The 16,243-nt window shown below is 44.5% G+C and overlaps 1 protein-coding gene across 1 annotated transcript in view; it reads right to left on the bottom strand.

Annotated features, from left to right (window-relative positions):
- Positions 1–16,243, bottom strand: part of ERICH6B (glutamate rich 6B) — a 56,264-nt gene that overhangs the window by 16,231 nt on the left and 23,790 nt on the right. Inside the window, exons 4-5 of the mRNA XM_032593476.1 lie at positions 14,171–14,307; positions 11,744–11,805 (exon numbers count right to left, since the gene is read on the bottom strand). Of these exons, the coding sequence (XP_032449367.1) occupies positions 11,744–11,805; positions 14,171–14,307 (199 nt within the window). The remainder of the gene's footprint in view (positions 1–11,743; positions 11,806–14,170; positions 14,308–16,243) is intronic.

Raw genomic sequence — 16,243 nt, 5'->3', positions numbered from 1 at the left:
TGAGTAAGAAGTTGCTATGGCCGATGTCAGAGGTTGCTGTCTGTGTTCTCCTCTAGGATTTTGATGGTTTCCTATCTCACATTTAGGTCTTTCCATTTTGAATTTATTTTTGTGTACAGTGTAAGAAAGCGGTCCAGTTTCATTCTTCTCCACGTAGCTGTTCAGTTTTTCCAGCATTATTTATTGAAAGACTGCCTTTTTTCCATTGGATATTCTTTCCTGCTTTGTTGAGGATTAGTTGACCATACAGTTGTGGGCCCACTTCTGGGTCTTCTGTTCCACTGATCTATGTATCTGTTTTTGTGCCAGTACCATACTGTCTTGATGACTACAGCCTTGTAATACAGCTTGAAGTCCAGGATTGTAATGCCTCCAGCTTTGGTTTTCTTCTTCAAGATTGATTTGGCTATTCGTGGTCTTATCTAGTTCTATACACATTTTAGGATTGTTTATTCTAGCTCTGTGAAGAATGCTGGTGGCATTTTGACAGAGATTGCATTAAATGTGTAGATTGCTTTGAGTAGTATAGACATTTTAATAATGTCTGTTCTTCCAATCATGAGCATGGAATGTTTTCCCACTTCTTTGTGTCCTCTTCAAGTTCTTTAATAAGTGTTCTATTGTTTTAGGTATCTTATGGTTTTTGGTGTAATTCTAAATGGGATCAATTCTTTGATTTCTTTATCTGCTGCTTCATTATTGGTGTACAGAAACGCAACAGATTTCTTTACATTGATTTTATATCTTATGACTTTGCTGAATTCGTGTATATTTGCAATTTTTTTGGTGGAGTCTTTTGGGTTTTCTATATAGAGTATCATGTCATCTGCAGATAGTGAAAGCTTGACTTCTTCCTTGCCCATATGGATGCCTTTTACTTATTTTTGTTGTCTGATTGCTGAGGCTAAGGCTTCCAGGACAATGTTAAATAGTAATGGTGACAGCGGACGTCCCTGTCTTGTTCCTGACCGTAGAGGAGAAGCTCTGTTTTTCCTCATTGAGGATGATATTAACTGCAGGTCCTTTCTATATGACCTTTATGCTGATGTTGAGGTATGTTCCATCTATACCTACTTTTTATCAAGAATGGATGCTATATTCTGTCAGATGCTTTTTCTGCATTTATTGAAAGGACCGTATGATTCTTATCCTTTCTTTTATTAATGGGGTGCATCACATTGGTTGATTTGCAAATACTGAACCACCCTGCAGCCCAGGAATAAATCCCACTTGATTGTGGTGAATAATTCTTTTAAGGTACCTTTTAAGGTACTGTGAATTCAATTTGTTAGTATGTTGTGGAGAATTTTTGCATCCATAGTCATCAGGGATATTGGCCTGCAGTTCCTTCTAGTGGGCCCTTTGTATGGCTTTGGAATCAAGGTAATGCTGGCTCCATAGAAGGAGTTTGGAAGTTTTCCTTCCATTTCTATTTTTTGGAACAATTTGAGAGGAATAGGTAATAACTCTTCTTTAAATATCTGGTAGAATTCCCCTGGGAAGCCATTTGGCCCTGGACTTTGGTTTGTTGGAAATTTTTGATTATTGATTCAATTTCTTTGCTGGTTATGGGTCTGCTCAAGTTTTCTATTTCTTCCTGTTTCATTTTTGGTGGTTAGTATGTTAATAGAAATTTGTCCATTTCTTCCAGATTGCCCAGTTTGTTGGCATATAATTTTTCATATATTCTCTTATTGTTTGTACTTTTGTGGTGTTGATTTCCTCTTTCACTTGTGATTTTACCTATTTGGGTCCTTTCTCTTTTCTTTTTGAGAAGTCTGGTTTATCAATTTTATTAATTCTTTCAGAGAACCAGCTCTTAGTTTCATTGATCATTTCTACTGTTTGTTTTGTTGTTTCTATATTGTTTATTTCTGCTCTAATCCTTATTATTTTCCTTCTTCTGCCAGCTTTAGGCTTTATTTACTCTTCCTTTTCTAGATCATTTAGATGTAAGGTTAGATGGTGTATTTGAGACTTCTCTTGCTTCTTGATGTAGGCCTGTATTGCAATATACTTTCCTCTTAGGACTGCCTTTGCTGCATCCCAAAGGTTTTGGATGTTGGTTTTCATTTTCATTTGCTTACATGTACTTTTTAAATTTCTTCTTTAATTTACTGGTTAACTTATTCCTTCTTTAGTAGTAGGATGTTCCTTAACCTCCATGTGTTTGTGGTCTTCCTAAATTTTTTCTTGTGGTTGACTTCAAGTTTCATAGTGTTGTGGTCTAAAAATATGCCTGGCATGATTGCAGTCTTTTTGTACATGTTGAGGGCTGATCTGTGACCCGGCAAATGATCTATTCTGGAGAAAGTTCCATGTGCACTTGAGAAGAATGTGTATTCTTCTGCTTCAGGATGAAATGTTCTGAATATATCTGTTAAGTCCATCCACTCCAGTGTATCATTCAAAGCCATTGTTTTCTTGTTAATTTTCTGCTTAGATGATCTGTCCATTGTTGTAACTGGGGTGTTAAGGGTCCCTTACTGTTAATATATTATTATCAATGAGTTTCTTTATGTTTGTTATTAATTGATTTATATATTTGGGTGCTCCTAAATTGGCTGTATAAGTATTTACAATTGTTAGATCTTCTTGATGGATAGGCCCCGTAATTATGATATAATACCCGTCTTCATGTCATATTACAGTCTTTATTTAAAAAAATTTTTTTAACGTTTATTTATTTTTGAGACAGAGAGAGAGAGAGAGAGAGAGAGAGAGCATGAACAGGGGAGGGTCAGAGAAAGAGGGAGACACAGAATCTGAAACAGACTCCAGGCTCTGAGCTGTCAGCACAGAACCCAACGTGGGGCTTGAACCCACTGACTGCGAGATCATGACCTGAGCTGAAGTCGGACGCTTAGCTGACTGAGCCACCCAGGCGCCCCACAGTCTTTATTTTAAAATCTAGTTTGTCTGATATAAGTATGGCTACTCCGGCTTTCTTTTGACGTCCATTAGCATGATAGATGGTTCTCCATCCACTCATTTTCAATCTGCAGGTGTCTTTAGGTCTAAAATGAGTCTCTTATAGGCAGCATATAGATTTAAAAAAAAAATCCATTCTGATACCCTATGTCTTTTGATTGGAGCATTTAGTACATTTACATTCAGAGTGATTATTGAAAGATATGAGTTTAGTGGCATTGTGTTACCTGTAAAGTTGGTATTTCTGGTGATGTTCTCTGTTCCTGTGTAGTCTTTGTTGCTTTGATCTTTTTCCCCCCACTTAGAGAGTCCCCTTTAATATTTCTTGCAGGGCTGGTTTAGTGGTCACAAACTCCTTTAGTTTTTGTTTGTCTGGGAAACTCTCTCTCTCTCCAGCTTTGCTGGATAACGTATTCTTGGCTACATATTTTTCCCATTCAGCTTGTTGCCATTCCCTTCTGGCCTGCCAAGTTTCTGTGGACAGATTTGCTGTGAATCTGATCTGTCTTCACTTTTAGGCTAAGAATTTTTCTCTTGCTGCTTTCAGGATTCTTTCCCTGTCTGTGTAATTTGTGAATTTGACTATGATATGTCTAGGTGATAGCTGGTTTTTGTTGAATTTTTTTTTAATGTTTATTTATTTTTGAGAGAGACAGAGACAGAATGTGAGTGGGTTAGGGGCAGAGAGAGAGGGAGGCACAGAATCCAAAGCAGGCTCCAGGTTCCGTGCTGTCAGCACAGAGCCTGATGCAGGGCTCAAACTCACGAACTGTGAAATCATGACCTGAGCCGAAGTCAGTAGCTCAACCGACTGAGCCACACAGGCGCCCCTAGTTTTTGTTGAATTTAATGGGAGTTCTCTGTGTTTCTTGGGTTTTGATGTCTGTGTTCTTCCCAGATTACAGAAGTTTTCAGCTATAATTTACTCATATAAACCCAGATTACAGAAGTTTTCAGCTATAATTTGCTCATATAAACCTTCTGCCTCCTTTTCTCTTTCTTCATCTTCTGAGACTCCTATGATATGAATGTTATTACATTTTAAGAAGTTGCCAAGTTCCTTAAGTCTACCTTCATGATCCAATACCTTTCTTTCCCTCTTCTTTTCAGCTTCATTATATTCTATAATTTTATCTTCTGTTTCACTGATTAATTCCTCTGCTTTGTTGATCCTCACTGTTATGGCATCTATTCAGGTTTGTACCTTGGGTATAGCATTTTTAATTTTGGCCTGACTAGATAGATTTTAGTTCTTTTATCTCTGCAGTAAGGGATTCTCTAGTGTCTTCTATGCTTTTTTTTTTTTTTCAAGCCCAGCTAGTATCCTTATAATTGTTGTTTTAAATTCTAATTCAGACATCTTACTTATATCTGTATCGATTAAACCCCTGGCTGGTTTCTACTTCCTGTTCTTTTCTTCTGGGGTGAATTCCTCCGTCTTGTCATTTTGTCCAGAAAAAAAAAATCTAGATCCTAGCTGTGTTTTGGTCTGCTTGTTAAAAGAAGCTATATCCAAAATATATATATAATAAAAAATTAAATAATTAAACATTGAAAAATTAAAAAATAAAAATAAAAAGGAAGCTAGATCCTATTTCCCCTAGAGCTGAAGCTTTGTGGCACTCTATGATCAGTAGACTTGGTGCATGTGAGTGGTTTGTGCTGGTCTTCTGGGGGAGGAGCCTGTTGCACTGATTCTCAGGTGGCCTTGCCCTAGTGAAGATGCACCTGCAGGGCGCAGGGGGTGGGGTTTTGTGTAGTGGCTCTGGGCTCCTTTTGGCAATACTGTTTAGCTCACTGCGGTTAGTCACTGCAGGTGGGCAAGGAATGAGATTTTTTTTTTTAATTTTAATTTTTTAATTTTGTTTTTTCTTCTCTTGTGGTTCTATTTTATTTTTTTTAATATGGAATTTATTGTCAAATTGGTTTCCATACAACACCCAGTGCTCATCCCAAAAGGTGCCCTCCTCAATACCCATCACCCACCTTCCTCTCTCTCCCACTCCCCATCAACCCTCAGTTTGTTCTCAGTTTTTAAAAGTCTCTTATGCTTTGGCTCTCTTCCACTCTAATCTCTTTTTTTTTTTTCTTCCTCTCCCCCAGGGGTTTCTGTTAAGTTTCTCAGGATCCACCTAAGAGTGAAAACATATGGTATCTGTCTTTCTCTGTATGGCTTATTTCACTTAGCATAACACTCTCCAGTTCCATCCATGTTGCTACAAAGGGCCATATTTCATTCTTTCTCATTGCCATGTAGTATTCCATTGTGTATATAAACCACAATTTCTTTATCCATTCATCAGTTGATGGACACTTAGGCTCTTTTAATTTGGCTATTGTTGAGAGTGCTGCTATAAACATTGGGGTACAAGTGCCCCTATGCCTCAGTACTCCTGTATCCCTTGGGTAAATTCCTAGCAGTGCTACTGCTGGGTCATAGGGCAGATCTATCTTTAATTTTTTGAGGAACCTCCACACTGTTTTCCAGAGTGGCTGCACCAGTTTGCATCGCCCCCCTCTCATCTCTGGATCAGGGAGCTTGTGCTTGCCACTCCTCAGGAAGCCCTCACAGATAAGCAAACAATCACCCCTTCTGTGTCCCTGCTTCTGTCAGATCCCCACCTGCACTCTGTGTGTGTTTGAGCTGTCCACCTGTCAGGTGGCACAGCTTTCCTGGGTTTTCTCTCAGGCGTGGCTGTGTTTCAGAACTAACTTTCGGATACCCCCGTGGGGCGGCCCAGTACTGATCCTCTGGGGGAGAGTCTCTGTGCCCTGTGGCCGGTGCTGGCTTGTCCCAGAGAGTGGTTGCGTGACTGTGCGGTGGCTCGGAGTTTATGGTAAATCGCAGCAGAAAGCTGGCGCCAAGGTCGCTGCCCTCGGCGGGCATCTTTGTTCCCGTGCTGGTGAATGCGGCAGCTCAGTGGTGCCCACTGGGTCTTTTGCCCGCGGAAAGGCCAGATCCCCCCTACCAAACGCACTCCCGGCACGGGCACCACTTCTCCCAGGGCAGCCCAGGGGATCCTCGGACTGAGCTGCCCACTCTTGCTGCGGCACCACCAGGGGCCACCCTGGCGATCCCCCTGACCTCTGAAACTTCAGACTCGGACCCTGTAATCTGCTGTGTATAAAAGCTGGCAGTATTGGGGCGCCTGGGTGGCTCAGTCGGTTAAGCATCCGACTCAGGCTCCGGTCATGATCTCGCGGCCCGTGAGTTTAAGCCCCGCATCGGGCTCTGTGCTGACAGCTCAGAGCCTGGAGCCTGTTTCAGATTCTGTGTCTCCCTCTCTCTCTCTGACCCTCCCCTGTTCATGCTCTGTCTTTCTCTGTCTCAAAAATAAATAAACGTTAAAATAAAAAAAAAAAATTTTTTTAAAAAGCTGGCGGTATTTAAACCCTCTCCTTTTTCCCAGCCAACAGTTTCGGGGAAGAGTTTTCCCCGTGAAGTCCCCGGTGCATGTTTTCACTCTTCTCTCTCTCTCTCTCTCTCTCTTTGCTCACCTCCGCAGCACCTGCGGCTCTTTTCTCACCCAAATCAACTCTTTGTGGTTCCTACCTTCCACAAGGTGGCCGTTTTTTGTTTTTTGTTTTTCTGCCTGTAGACATGCAGCTTTGTTTGCTCGGTCCTCAGATCGATTTCTTGGGAGTTCAGAGAGATTTGATGTTTCTCTAGCTGTGTTTGAGGTAGGAGGCAAGCGTAGGGTGACCCTACCCATCTACCCTCTTAACCGGCCATTCTCCGGGGTTGATTTTTGTGTACATTTTAAATTTTTTAGGGGATGGACCTTTATATTATACACTTCTATTTTCCTCCTCCCAATCTTACCCAAATGCCTAAGACGGGGCCCGAAGGGAGAAGAGTCTCAGTGAACCCTAGTAAAAGCCCCGGTTAATCTGCCCATAACCCCCACACTCAGGTGTGCCTCTGTATTTGTATTCACACTGTATATTAGTTCTGACAACTCCCTGATGTTATGTGTGTGTCTCATCCCCCCCCCCCACCGCCACAAAAACCCCGCACAAAGTAACAACACCAATGCACTGCCATACTTACCTCAGTCTTGCTGTGGACCCATCCCGTATCTACTTCCAATTTCTTCTTACGATAAACCACACGACGAGTTTTTTTGGCTTCTGTCACAGGCTCCTCACCTTGTGGTGGTTGTTTCCATAAGTGAAATGTGCAAGTCGACGTCTCCGCAGTTTTGGCCGTGAGGAAGTCTGGTAGAAAAGAGAAAGGAAGCCTGGATCTGTCTTTCTCAGACAGGTTGAGGGTTTGAGACATCGGCCATATTCCCCCAAGTGGCGAAGGCTGCCAGATGGTGGAAAAGGCAGGTCTCTGGAGAGAAATGTAAGGGTTGAAGTTGCAGCTTTCTCAGTTTTGGCATCCGTCCACTCAAAATGCATTTATCGAGGGCCTACAGTGTGCCGGTCCGAGGCTAGATGCCAGATGCCGTGGTGAGGACCACCCAGTCCAGACTTGGGCGGGGGGTGTGAAGGTGACATACCAGCCACACGCTGCTAACAAGCATGGCTGCTAATTCTGGTAATTTACAAAATGGGCAAAAGTGGGGAGCCATTTACAAAAAAAAGGAAACGCTTCAAACCCTGTTATGTCAACGTAAAACATAAATGTGTGTTAGCGTGCCACGTTACTCTTTTTTAAAGTTTATTTCTTTATTTTGAGAGAGAAAGAGAGAGTGCGGGCACATCGGCGTGGGGGAGGGGCAGCAAGACAGGGAGAGAGAGGATCTCAAGCAGGCTTGGGATGTGGAGCTGGATCTCAGGAAACGTGACATCGTGACCTGAGACAAAAATCGAGAGCTGGACACTTACCCGACTGAGTCACCCAGGTGTCCCCGTATGCCATGACAAAATGCAGGGCAAGACCTCTCCTTTGTGGGTGCTTCTGATGCTGGACTCTGTGATCTTTTTTGCTCAAAGCACATTAATAATTTATTATCTATAATTTTCAGTTTTGGTAGTTTGTAAGCAGTCTGCAGAATCACAGACTTAAAAAATTCTGTATATTCCCCAATCTTTAATGGCTGTTCTGTCCACATATAAATTTAAAGTAGTATTTTATTTTTTAATGTTTTATTTATTTTTAAGAGAGAGAGAGAGAGAGAGAGAGTGAGCGAGTGAGTGAGCAGGGGAGGAGCAGAGAGAGAGGGAGATGAAATCCTCCCTGAAGCAGACTCCAGACTCTGAGCCATCAGCACAGAGCCCTACGTGGAGCTCGAACTCACAAACTGTGAGATCATGATCTGAGCCGAAGTTGAACGCTCGACCAACTGAGCCACTTAGGTGTCCCTAAAGTAGTGTTTTTCTTTTTAAAATTTTTTAAAACATTTATTTATTTTTGAGACAGAGACAGAGCATGAACGGGGGAGGGTCAGAGAGAGAATCTGAAACAGGCTCCAGGTTCATTTATCAGCACAGAGCCTGACGCAGGGCTTGAACTCATGAAGCACGAGATCATGACCTGAGCCAAAGTCGGACGCTCATCGACTGAGCCACCCAGGCGCCCCTAAAAAGTTTTTTAAAAAGCTATTTTCTTGGGGTGCCTGGGTGGCTCAGTTGGTTAAGCCTTCGACTTCGGCCCAGATCATGATCTCATGGTTCGTGGGTTTGAGCTGCATGTCGGGCTCTGTGCTGACAGCTCAGAGCCTGGAGCCTGCTTCGAATTCTGTGTCTCCCTCTCTCCCTGCCCCTCCCCCACTTGTGCTCTGTCTCTCTCTCTCTCTCTCTCAAAAATAAATAAAATGTAAAAAAAAAAAAATTAAAAAGCTATTTTTTTATTGAGTCTTTTGAAAGTATTCAACTTCGTTTTCACAGCAACGAGTTTCTTTTTATCATCATTTCTGTCAATTTCTATATGAATTGAATTTTGGAACTAGATTAGTAGGGCAGCTGACTCTCGGCGGGTGTCAGACAAGCCGTGGGAGCAGCAGGAGAATCTGGGACAGTGGCACGTCTGAGAAACTAAGGAGGCCACTGGCTAGAACTCGGAGAGGAGGCTTTTCCGCAGGAAAATGAGGAGACAGAGGTGGGAGGGCAGGATCATTTGGAAACCTGTGTGAGAAGTTTGGAAGGGGGTCTCAGTCTCCCTGTGAGAAGCACCTTCCTTCTCCAGTGCCTGCTTACAAATGATAATGATTTGTCAGAGGGAAAAAGCTGAAGTGAGCCCAGCCACTGTTTGTGTCTCTTAGAAATTAATAAAAAACATTTCTAAAATGGTAATGACAAAAGAGGACATATGTATGCTCATTTTTTCCCCTATCGGAATGCTAAAATCGTGGACGCTTTGTTTTGTGCTATACATCCGGCTGTGCCATCATTAGGGGGAGGCTTTAGGCTGCCTTTCTGAGCCTCTGTTCCTTTAAAATGGAATAATGATGCCTACAGAGACCTACTGAGTTACAGTAAAACCTTGGTTTGTGAGCATAATTCATTTCCGGAAACATGCTTGCAATCCAAAGCACTCGTGTATCAAAGGGAATTTCAAGAACCATTGGTTCAGTTGTGATCACGTGACATTCGGTACCACTCGTATCGCAAGACATTGTTCATTCATCAAGTTAAAATTTATCAGAAATGTTTGCTCGTCTTGCAGAACAAGTTACTCGCAATCCAAGGTTTTATTGTACTGTGAAATCATGTCTACACCGTGCCTGCCACCTAGTAGAGGGTCAATATATCTGTGGCCTTCACTCGGGGAGCTTTGAATTTTGATGGCTCATGATTCAGTATCTTCCCACCTCTTTTCCCAGACTAGATGGTTCTGAACAGGAAAGGCCACTTAATTTGAGAGGCCCCATGCAAAATGAAAATGCAGAGGTCCTTGTTCTAATATTATTAAGAAGTTCAAGACTGTGAGAACAGGGCATTGAATCAAGCGCAGCACCTTTCAAAGTATTGGGTCCTGTGTGACTGATCAGAGGTCCCACATTCATGAAGCCAGCCTGGGAATCAGCGTGTGCAGACAGGGAGGTGTGTGTGTAGAATACAGAATGGTCTGCATCCTGGAAGTAAGCGAGTTTGTATCTTGGAAGAGGCTGGGAGATTTCTTTGGGACTGGCTACAAGCAGAACATGGAGGGGATGCCTTTTATCTATTAGAAGTGTTGCTTTTTTGTACAAAAAGTTCAAGGTGTTGCTTTTTTTTTGTATGAAGAATTCAAAGTGTTGCTTTTTTGTATAAACAGTTCAATCCTTCTAGACTTCAATTGCCCAGAGGCAGGGGTAGTCGTGAGGCACTATGGGCGTTCAACAGTATTAAAATCTTATTCTCCAATTGGAAGTCCTATCCTGGATGTGTGGCAGTGGAGTATACAGAGAGGCCTTAATCTCCCAAAAGGAGCAAAAAGAAGAAAAGAAGAAAAAAAAATCATACATGCCCACATCCATTAAAAACAACAACCACAAAAACACTGAGTGCTTACTGTGTGCCTTACTGAAGTGGCAAGTAAGAAAAGACACAGGCATCTACCTACAGCCCAGAGGGAGCAGAAATATGAGCAGTAGACAAGTATAGTATCATAAGTGGAATAGATAATGTGTGCTGTGTTTTTGGCTGCTGAGCTTCTGAACCCCCCTCCTTGTTTTGGGGGCACCCCATTGTGTGAGTCTTGGTGGGAGGCAGGGCCTTCCCACTATGGAAGCTGAAGGTAGCAATTCCTTCTTGTCTCCTAGCTCCAGTGAGTGCCCGAGACCTAGGCTTAGAAGGCCCCCTCTTTTTCTTCCCCAGAAACACTAGCCTTTCGTTGGGGATGAGTCCCAGGTTTGGCCTGAGAGGTCTCGGGCAGCATGCGGCTCGTGCCCACACGACGACTGGGTGATCTCAGGTAAGTCCCTTAGCCTCCCTGAGCCTTAGCTTCGTTATCCTGCTTCACGTGGTTATGAAGGCTCATTCGAATCAGACTACGTGAAAATAACCCGGTCCACAGAAGTTATTCCCTAAGAGTTCGATCAGGGGCATAAATTGGTATTGGGGGCCTGGAACATGGTCTTGGGAGGGAATCTGAGGATGTGTCCTGGCTCAGGGAGAAAAAGTACCAGGACTGGTTAGCCATGGGTATTGTTGACATTTCTGTGTTAGTTGGATATAGTAATCTTAAAGATTTCCATGTGGTGGCTTTGAGTCTCTGAATGAAATAGTCTCATGGCTTAGGCTCTTGGCCCAAGTTTTCCATTATTAGATTTTTTTTTAAAGAATTTGTTTGAGAGAAAGAGAGCAGGGGAAGGGCAGAGAGAGAGAGAGAGAGAGAGAGGGAGGGAGAGAGAGAATCTTAAGCAGGATCCATGCTCAACGTGAAGCCTGAAGTGGGTCTCAACCTCATGATCCCGAGATCATGACCTGAACCAGAATCAACAGTCAGATGCTTAACCAACAGAGCCACCCAGATGCCCCCTCCATGATTAAACTTAAAAACACTGGCAACCACCATGATGGGGAAATCTTAACAGCTGGACCTCAGATGCCTTCAGTATCTGGTAATGATCTAAGTAGCCCCTCCAGTCTAGTTTAGATCCCTTCTTATGGGGCTCTATGGACTTCTCTTCTTACCACAGCACTTAACCATTCCATACATGAATCCCCTGCTTTCTTATCTATCTTTACCCACAGTCCCCCAAAAAGGATAAGGGGGTCCCAGACTGTGTCCATCTTGCTTGGTATTTTATCCCTGGAAGCGAGGACCTTGCTAGTCCGTTAGGTGCTGTAGTTAGGCAGTGAGCATTTCTGCCTCCTTTAGGGTTCGTGGCAGAAGGTAAGAGGCAATCACAGGATGGAAAAATGGGAGAGTAGTCCTTACTTTCACGTTTCTTCATAATCCAGAGGATTGTTTGCTTGTATTTTCCAAAATTTTTCTTCAACCTAAAGAGAATGTGAATTATCTCGAATGCATGTTTACGTGTCATGCTACACAGTGTAGACAGTGCTAGAACCTGCCGAGTGTTTCTATTGTTGAAGAATTGGGCTCGTGCCTCTGCTTTCGGGGGCTGTTTTTCTTCCACTCAGTACTCAGGAATAAAGGGACAGTACAATGGTGTTGACCCAGTGCTTCCCCCCTGGACTTTAGGCTGACACCCAAATCCTTCTAAACGAATTCAACAAGGGGCAGGCATCTTGGGAGCTAGGACAGGACTGGGGGGTCCAAATGTGAAACCGGCTCTAGGAGTTAAGCTCGTGCAGCTTGATTTTTCTCTATGGCTGGTGCATATCCCAGTGAAGGTTACGTTTGGAAATAGCTGGGAAAAACGGCACCATCTGGGAGCTGGACAGAGTCACTTGAAACCCCTTTGCATTTAGTGGGAAAACTTCAAATACTCTCATTCAAAATGACTCATCATGAAAGCCACACTGAGGGCTGGTTCTTCAAAATAATCAAGCCCTTACCCCCTCTCCTGTCAACATACAAAGCAAGTCGTCTTGGGATTTCACTGGCTTGGGCTGTTTCTGTTCCAAATAAGGGTGGTCTCCCGGGGCAGCTGCGTTTCTTGGTTCTCAGATCAGAGCCCCTTTGAAAGGGAATGTGCTGAAAGGAGTGAGCTTCCCAGGCTTAATTGGATCTGAGAAGAAGGCCTTTGACCTGACCGATTTTAAGTGCTCAGTTCAGATTCCTTGAGGAGAGTGGAATAATTTAACCTCAAGTAACCCCAGGAAGCAAATACCTTTGGCTGGAAAGGGCTGTGCTATTTTGGCGGGCATAGAGCAGGTTTACTGTTTGTACTTTAGAAGCAGTGGCGGGACTTGAGAATGAGCTCTTCATGGCCCATTTGCATCGAATGTTATTTGTTGTATCTGCAAGCACTTTGAATGGAATCGAAGCAGTTACCTAGCCTGCCATCATCTGTGAAAGGATAGGGACCAAACCGGGGGTGGGGTGAAGCCTGACCTGCGGGGGTGGGGGGGGAGGAAGCCTGACTTACAGGTCGAGAGCAGGATGCCAAACGTACGCAAGGGTTAAATTCCAGTGAGGGGATCCAGCCACAGGCACCCAAGGCCCTTTTGGAAAGCTTCCTCCCTTGGCTCTTTGCCCACCTTTGCCTATTCTTGCCAGCCGGCTCCTCAACAGCAGAGACTCTGAGATCCCCGCTATTCTTTAGATTGACTATATATTCTATAGATTGATCTACACATAGTAGATCAGCACATAGTAGGTGCTCAGGAAATATTTGTTGAGTGCAATCAGATTAGAATGAACCTTGGTTATAGGCCCAAGTGGGATGGGATAGGCGGGGGAAATGTCACATATGGGGCCCGGTAACTCACAGCGAAGTTACTTTGCATTTGTTTTTGTAGCTGTGTAAGGATCTGGAAGCTTGGATATTCTTTGTGTTTCACTCTGTGTGTTTTGCTTTCTCCTTTCCTAGAGAAGCCTCAGGGGTGTCTGGCCCCAGGACTCTACTGAGCCCAAAGCAGAAGTTGCTGGCAGTCAACCTCTCTTCTTGGTTTTGGAGAAAGCTTCAATTCATCAAGGAGGTTATGCAGGGCACCCTGTACCCCCACAGCTTGTTCCTTGGTGTCACTGCCAGCGTCTGCAAAAGACTTGCAGGAGGCTAGAACGTGCACCTTGCTTGCTACGATTTCTGATAGTTGGATGAATGAAAATCCAGGTTTCTCCGCAGCACATTCCGGACGTACAAATGGGAGTTTGGGGACATTTTGTGACCTGGGGCCGTGACAACTAGAAAGATTTGGTGCCAGCAACGGTCTGCAATAGCCTTATCATTCCCCACTCCAAATGGGGATTCTGGCCATCGCTCCCGGTCAGTGCAGCTCATGGCTTTTCCCACTCCAGGGAGCATGGAAAAGCATTAGCTAGCCTATGATGAAGCTAGGGAATTTCTTGTCAGATGCCCAAGATCTTGACCCCCCATTGCCCCTTTTATTAAAAGAAAGGCCAGGGCTCTGACCCTTGCTCCCCGGACTTCTGTATAAGTTCATGGTACCTCCAAGACTTTTCCTGCCCTGGGTCTCCAACCTCTGTCACTGCCGGCCTTTGATCCTATCCTGTACCTCCCGTGCTCGTAGATTTCCTTGCTCTTGGTGGCAACCACATCATTCTGTCTACCTGCCCCTGACCTTCTCTTGCTTCTGTGCTCGCTCTTTGGCTCAGGGGACCTGCCTGGCCCTGGCCTTGGTCTTTTCTCTGGTGGCCCAGTTTATGCTTTCCGGGCTGCCACCGCTGGCCTACCTGAACCCGCTGACCAATAGCTTGATCTCTCCAGTCACTTACAGAATTCCCAGTTTCCTCCTGGTTTCACTCTCCAGAATCCCAGTCAGGGGGATGTCAATATCCTCTTCCAGTTCTTGGCGAGCAGCCATTTCTTTGAGCACGGTCCTAAACACTACCTGATAGGAGCCGTTGAGAACCTACAAAAGGAACATAGAATGAAATACCTGGAAAAGGAGGATTAATGGCTTACTATAATTAAGCACTTTTCTGACTCCCCAAAGTGCCTGGTGAGATTTCAATATGCTAGTAGGAAAACACAAACCCTGGGAACAGTAGGGTGGCCAGTAAGATTTGTTTTAAAGACTATTTCCATTATTCTCATACTCCTCAATCCCCCATTTGCTCTCTCTCTCTCTCTCTCTGTCTCTCTCTCTCCATATATATATATACACACGCATATATAAAATATATATAATATGTAATATTATTATTAATTTTTTAACAGAAGCATGGCAATAAGTCTTTTCAGAGCATAAAAGACTCCATTTCCCAAATGTGGAGATGGTTATAGAGCCTAAAAATGCTTCCATGATTTAAGGGCATACCAGGCTTTCTGAGTTGCAGGAAAGGCCAAGCTCCTAGTGGTTGCTTCACTGTGAAGGATGGCAGTCTTCAGGAAAGCAGGGTAGCACCTAACGCCTAACACGTTATAGTAGCGGCCAATTCTGCGTTTAGAGATTCTTCCAAAGTAGTGATGTTTCAAGCTGCCTTCTTGTTTTGTAAATCTGACCAATCTATCCCAAATCTGTGATTCTAATACCCGTGAAGCTTTCACGTCGCCCTGCTCATGACGTGAGGTTGAGGTTGAGGCCATTATGGCTGTTCAACATCCGATAACGTACTGTATGCCGTTCACGTATTAGCCTCCTCTGGTAGGCGGAAGACCGACATATCCAAAGTTGTGTGTGAGCTGGGACAAATTTAAGAATGTAGCTTGTGGTTGGCTGGGTTTTTCCAGGTTGGGGGGGGCAGGCTGGGGTGCCTCAGGTCCGGCTTGCCTGATTCCCAGACTCCGCAGCTCCTCTCCAACGGGGGGTGTTGAGTTAGCTAACCAAGCAGGCTATTACACAGAGGCGGGTGGCTCTCGTGTCACGGGGCCTAGGTAAGCCAGCCAAAATCTAAGCCTATAAAATGCCTCAATGTTATGAATCGAAACCTAAGGACCACCAATCGCAAGTGGCCAAATGGGCTTGAAGCGACGGCCAATCAAAACTTTTGTTGCTCTGCTTCTGCCTCTTCTTTATAAAAGCCTCTCCCCAGCTCCCGCCAGCAGAGCACTTCCTAACCACTTCCGATTTGGTGGTACACAATTCGAATCGACATATGCTCAAGTAGACTCTTAAAATGTTTTGTAGGCCTCAGTTTATCTCTTAGAACCGGAGTCTGCCTCTGAGCAGGTAGAGGGTAAGGCCCGTGGCACCAATATGGCTGCCTCGAAATTCCTCATTGTTGACAGTTCTTCCCTTGGGACGGAGTGACTTCCTATTTGCCTGGGCCAGGGATCTCTCCCCATCGTCTTTGGATTCTGAGTTTTGTCCCCCAGAAACCACGGTGCCCGCTGTGGCCCACCGGACAACAGACCCACGGGGTGGGCCTCGTTGAAGTTCTCGTCCCGTCCAGGCTGTGCCACCCTACTCGATTTAGCCAGCACACGTGACTTCTTAGAGGTCTGTCTCATTTGCTTCCCCTGCCTGTAGAGTAGAGCTAGCCTCCTCACCATGGCAGGTGTATCGAGTACCCCAGTGTTAGGTTCTCCACGCCCAGAGACCTCTCCTGGGTGAATCTCTGGTTCCCGCGACCGAAAACATTTGCACAGCCAGGTTTGTGAGGCGTGGGGACGTCACGGAATTAAAACAAGCGCGGATCGAGAACTAAAAGCAGCAAAGGGAGCCGAGCTGTCAGAATAGCCAAAGTATGAGAGCCCCTATCCAAATAGAAGGACTTAGCGTCCTCTCTTTAGTTTGTACCCCAGTGGTTTCCGGGATTCCCCCAAAAGGGGCCTCAAAAGTCCACACTGACAGGTCTTTCAGCTACAGGTACCATGTGGCATTTGCGCCATTCTTTCTGTCCTGC

Source organism: Lynx canadensis, chromosome A1 (genome assembly GCF_007474595.2).
Source record: "Lynx canadensis isolate LIC74 chromosome A1, mLynCan4.pri.v2, whole genome shotgun sequence".
Taxonomy (NCBI): domain Eukaryota; kingdom Metazoa; phylum Chordata; class Mammalia; order Carnivora; family Felidae; genus Lynx; species Lynx canadensis.
Note: the sequence above shows the minus strand (reverse complement) of the source record. Positions and strands in the feature narration are given on the sequence as shown.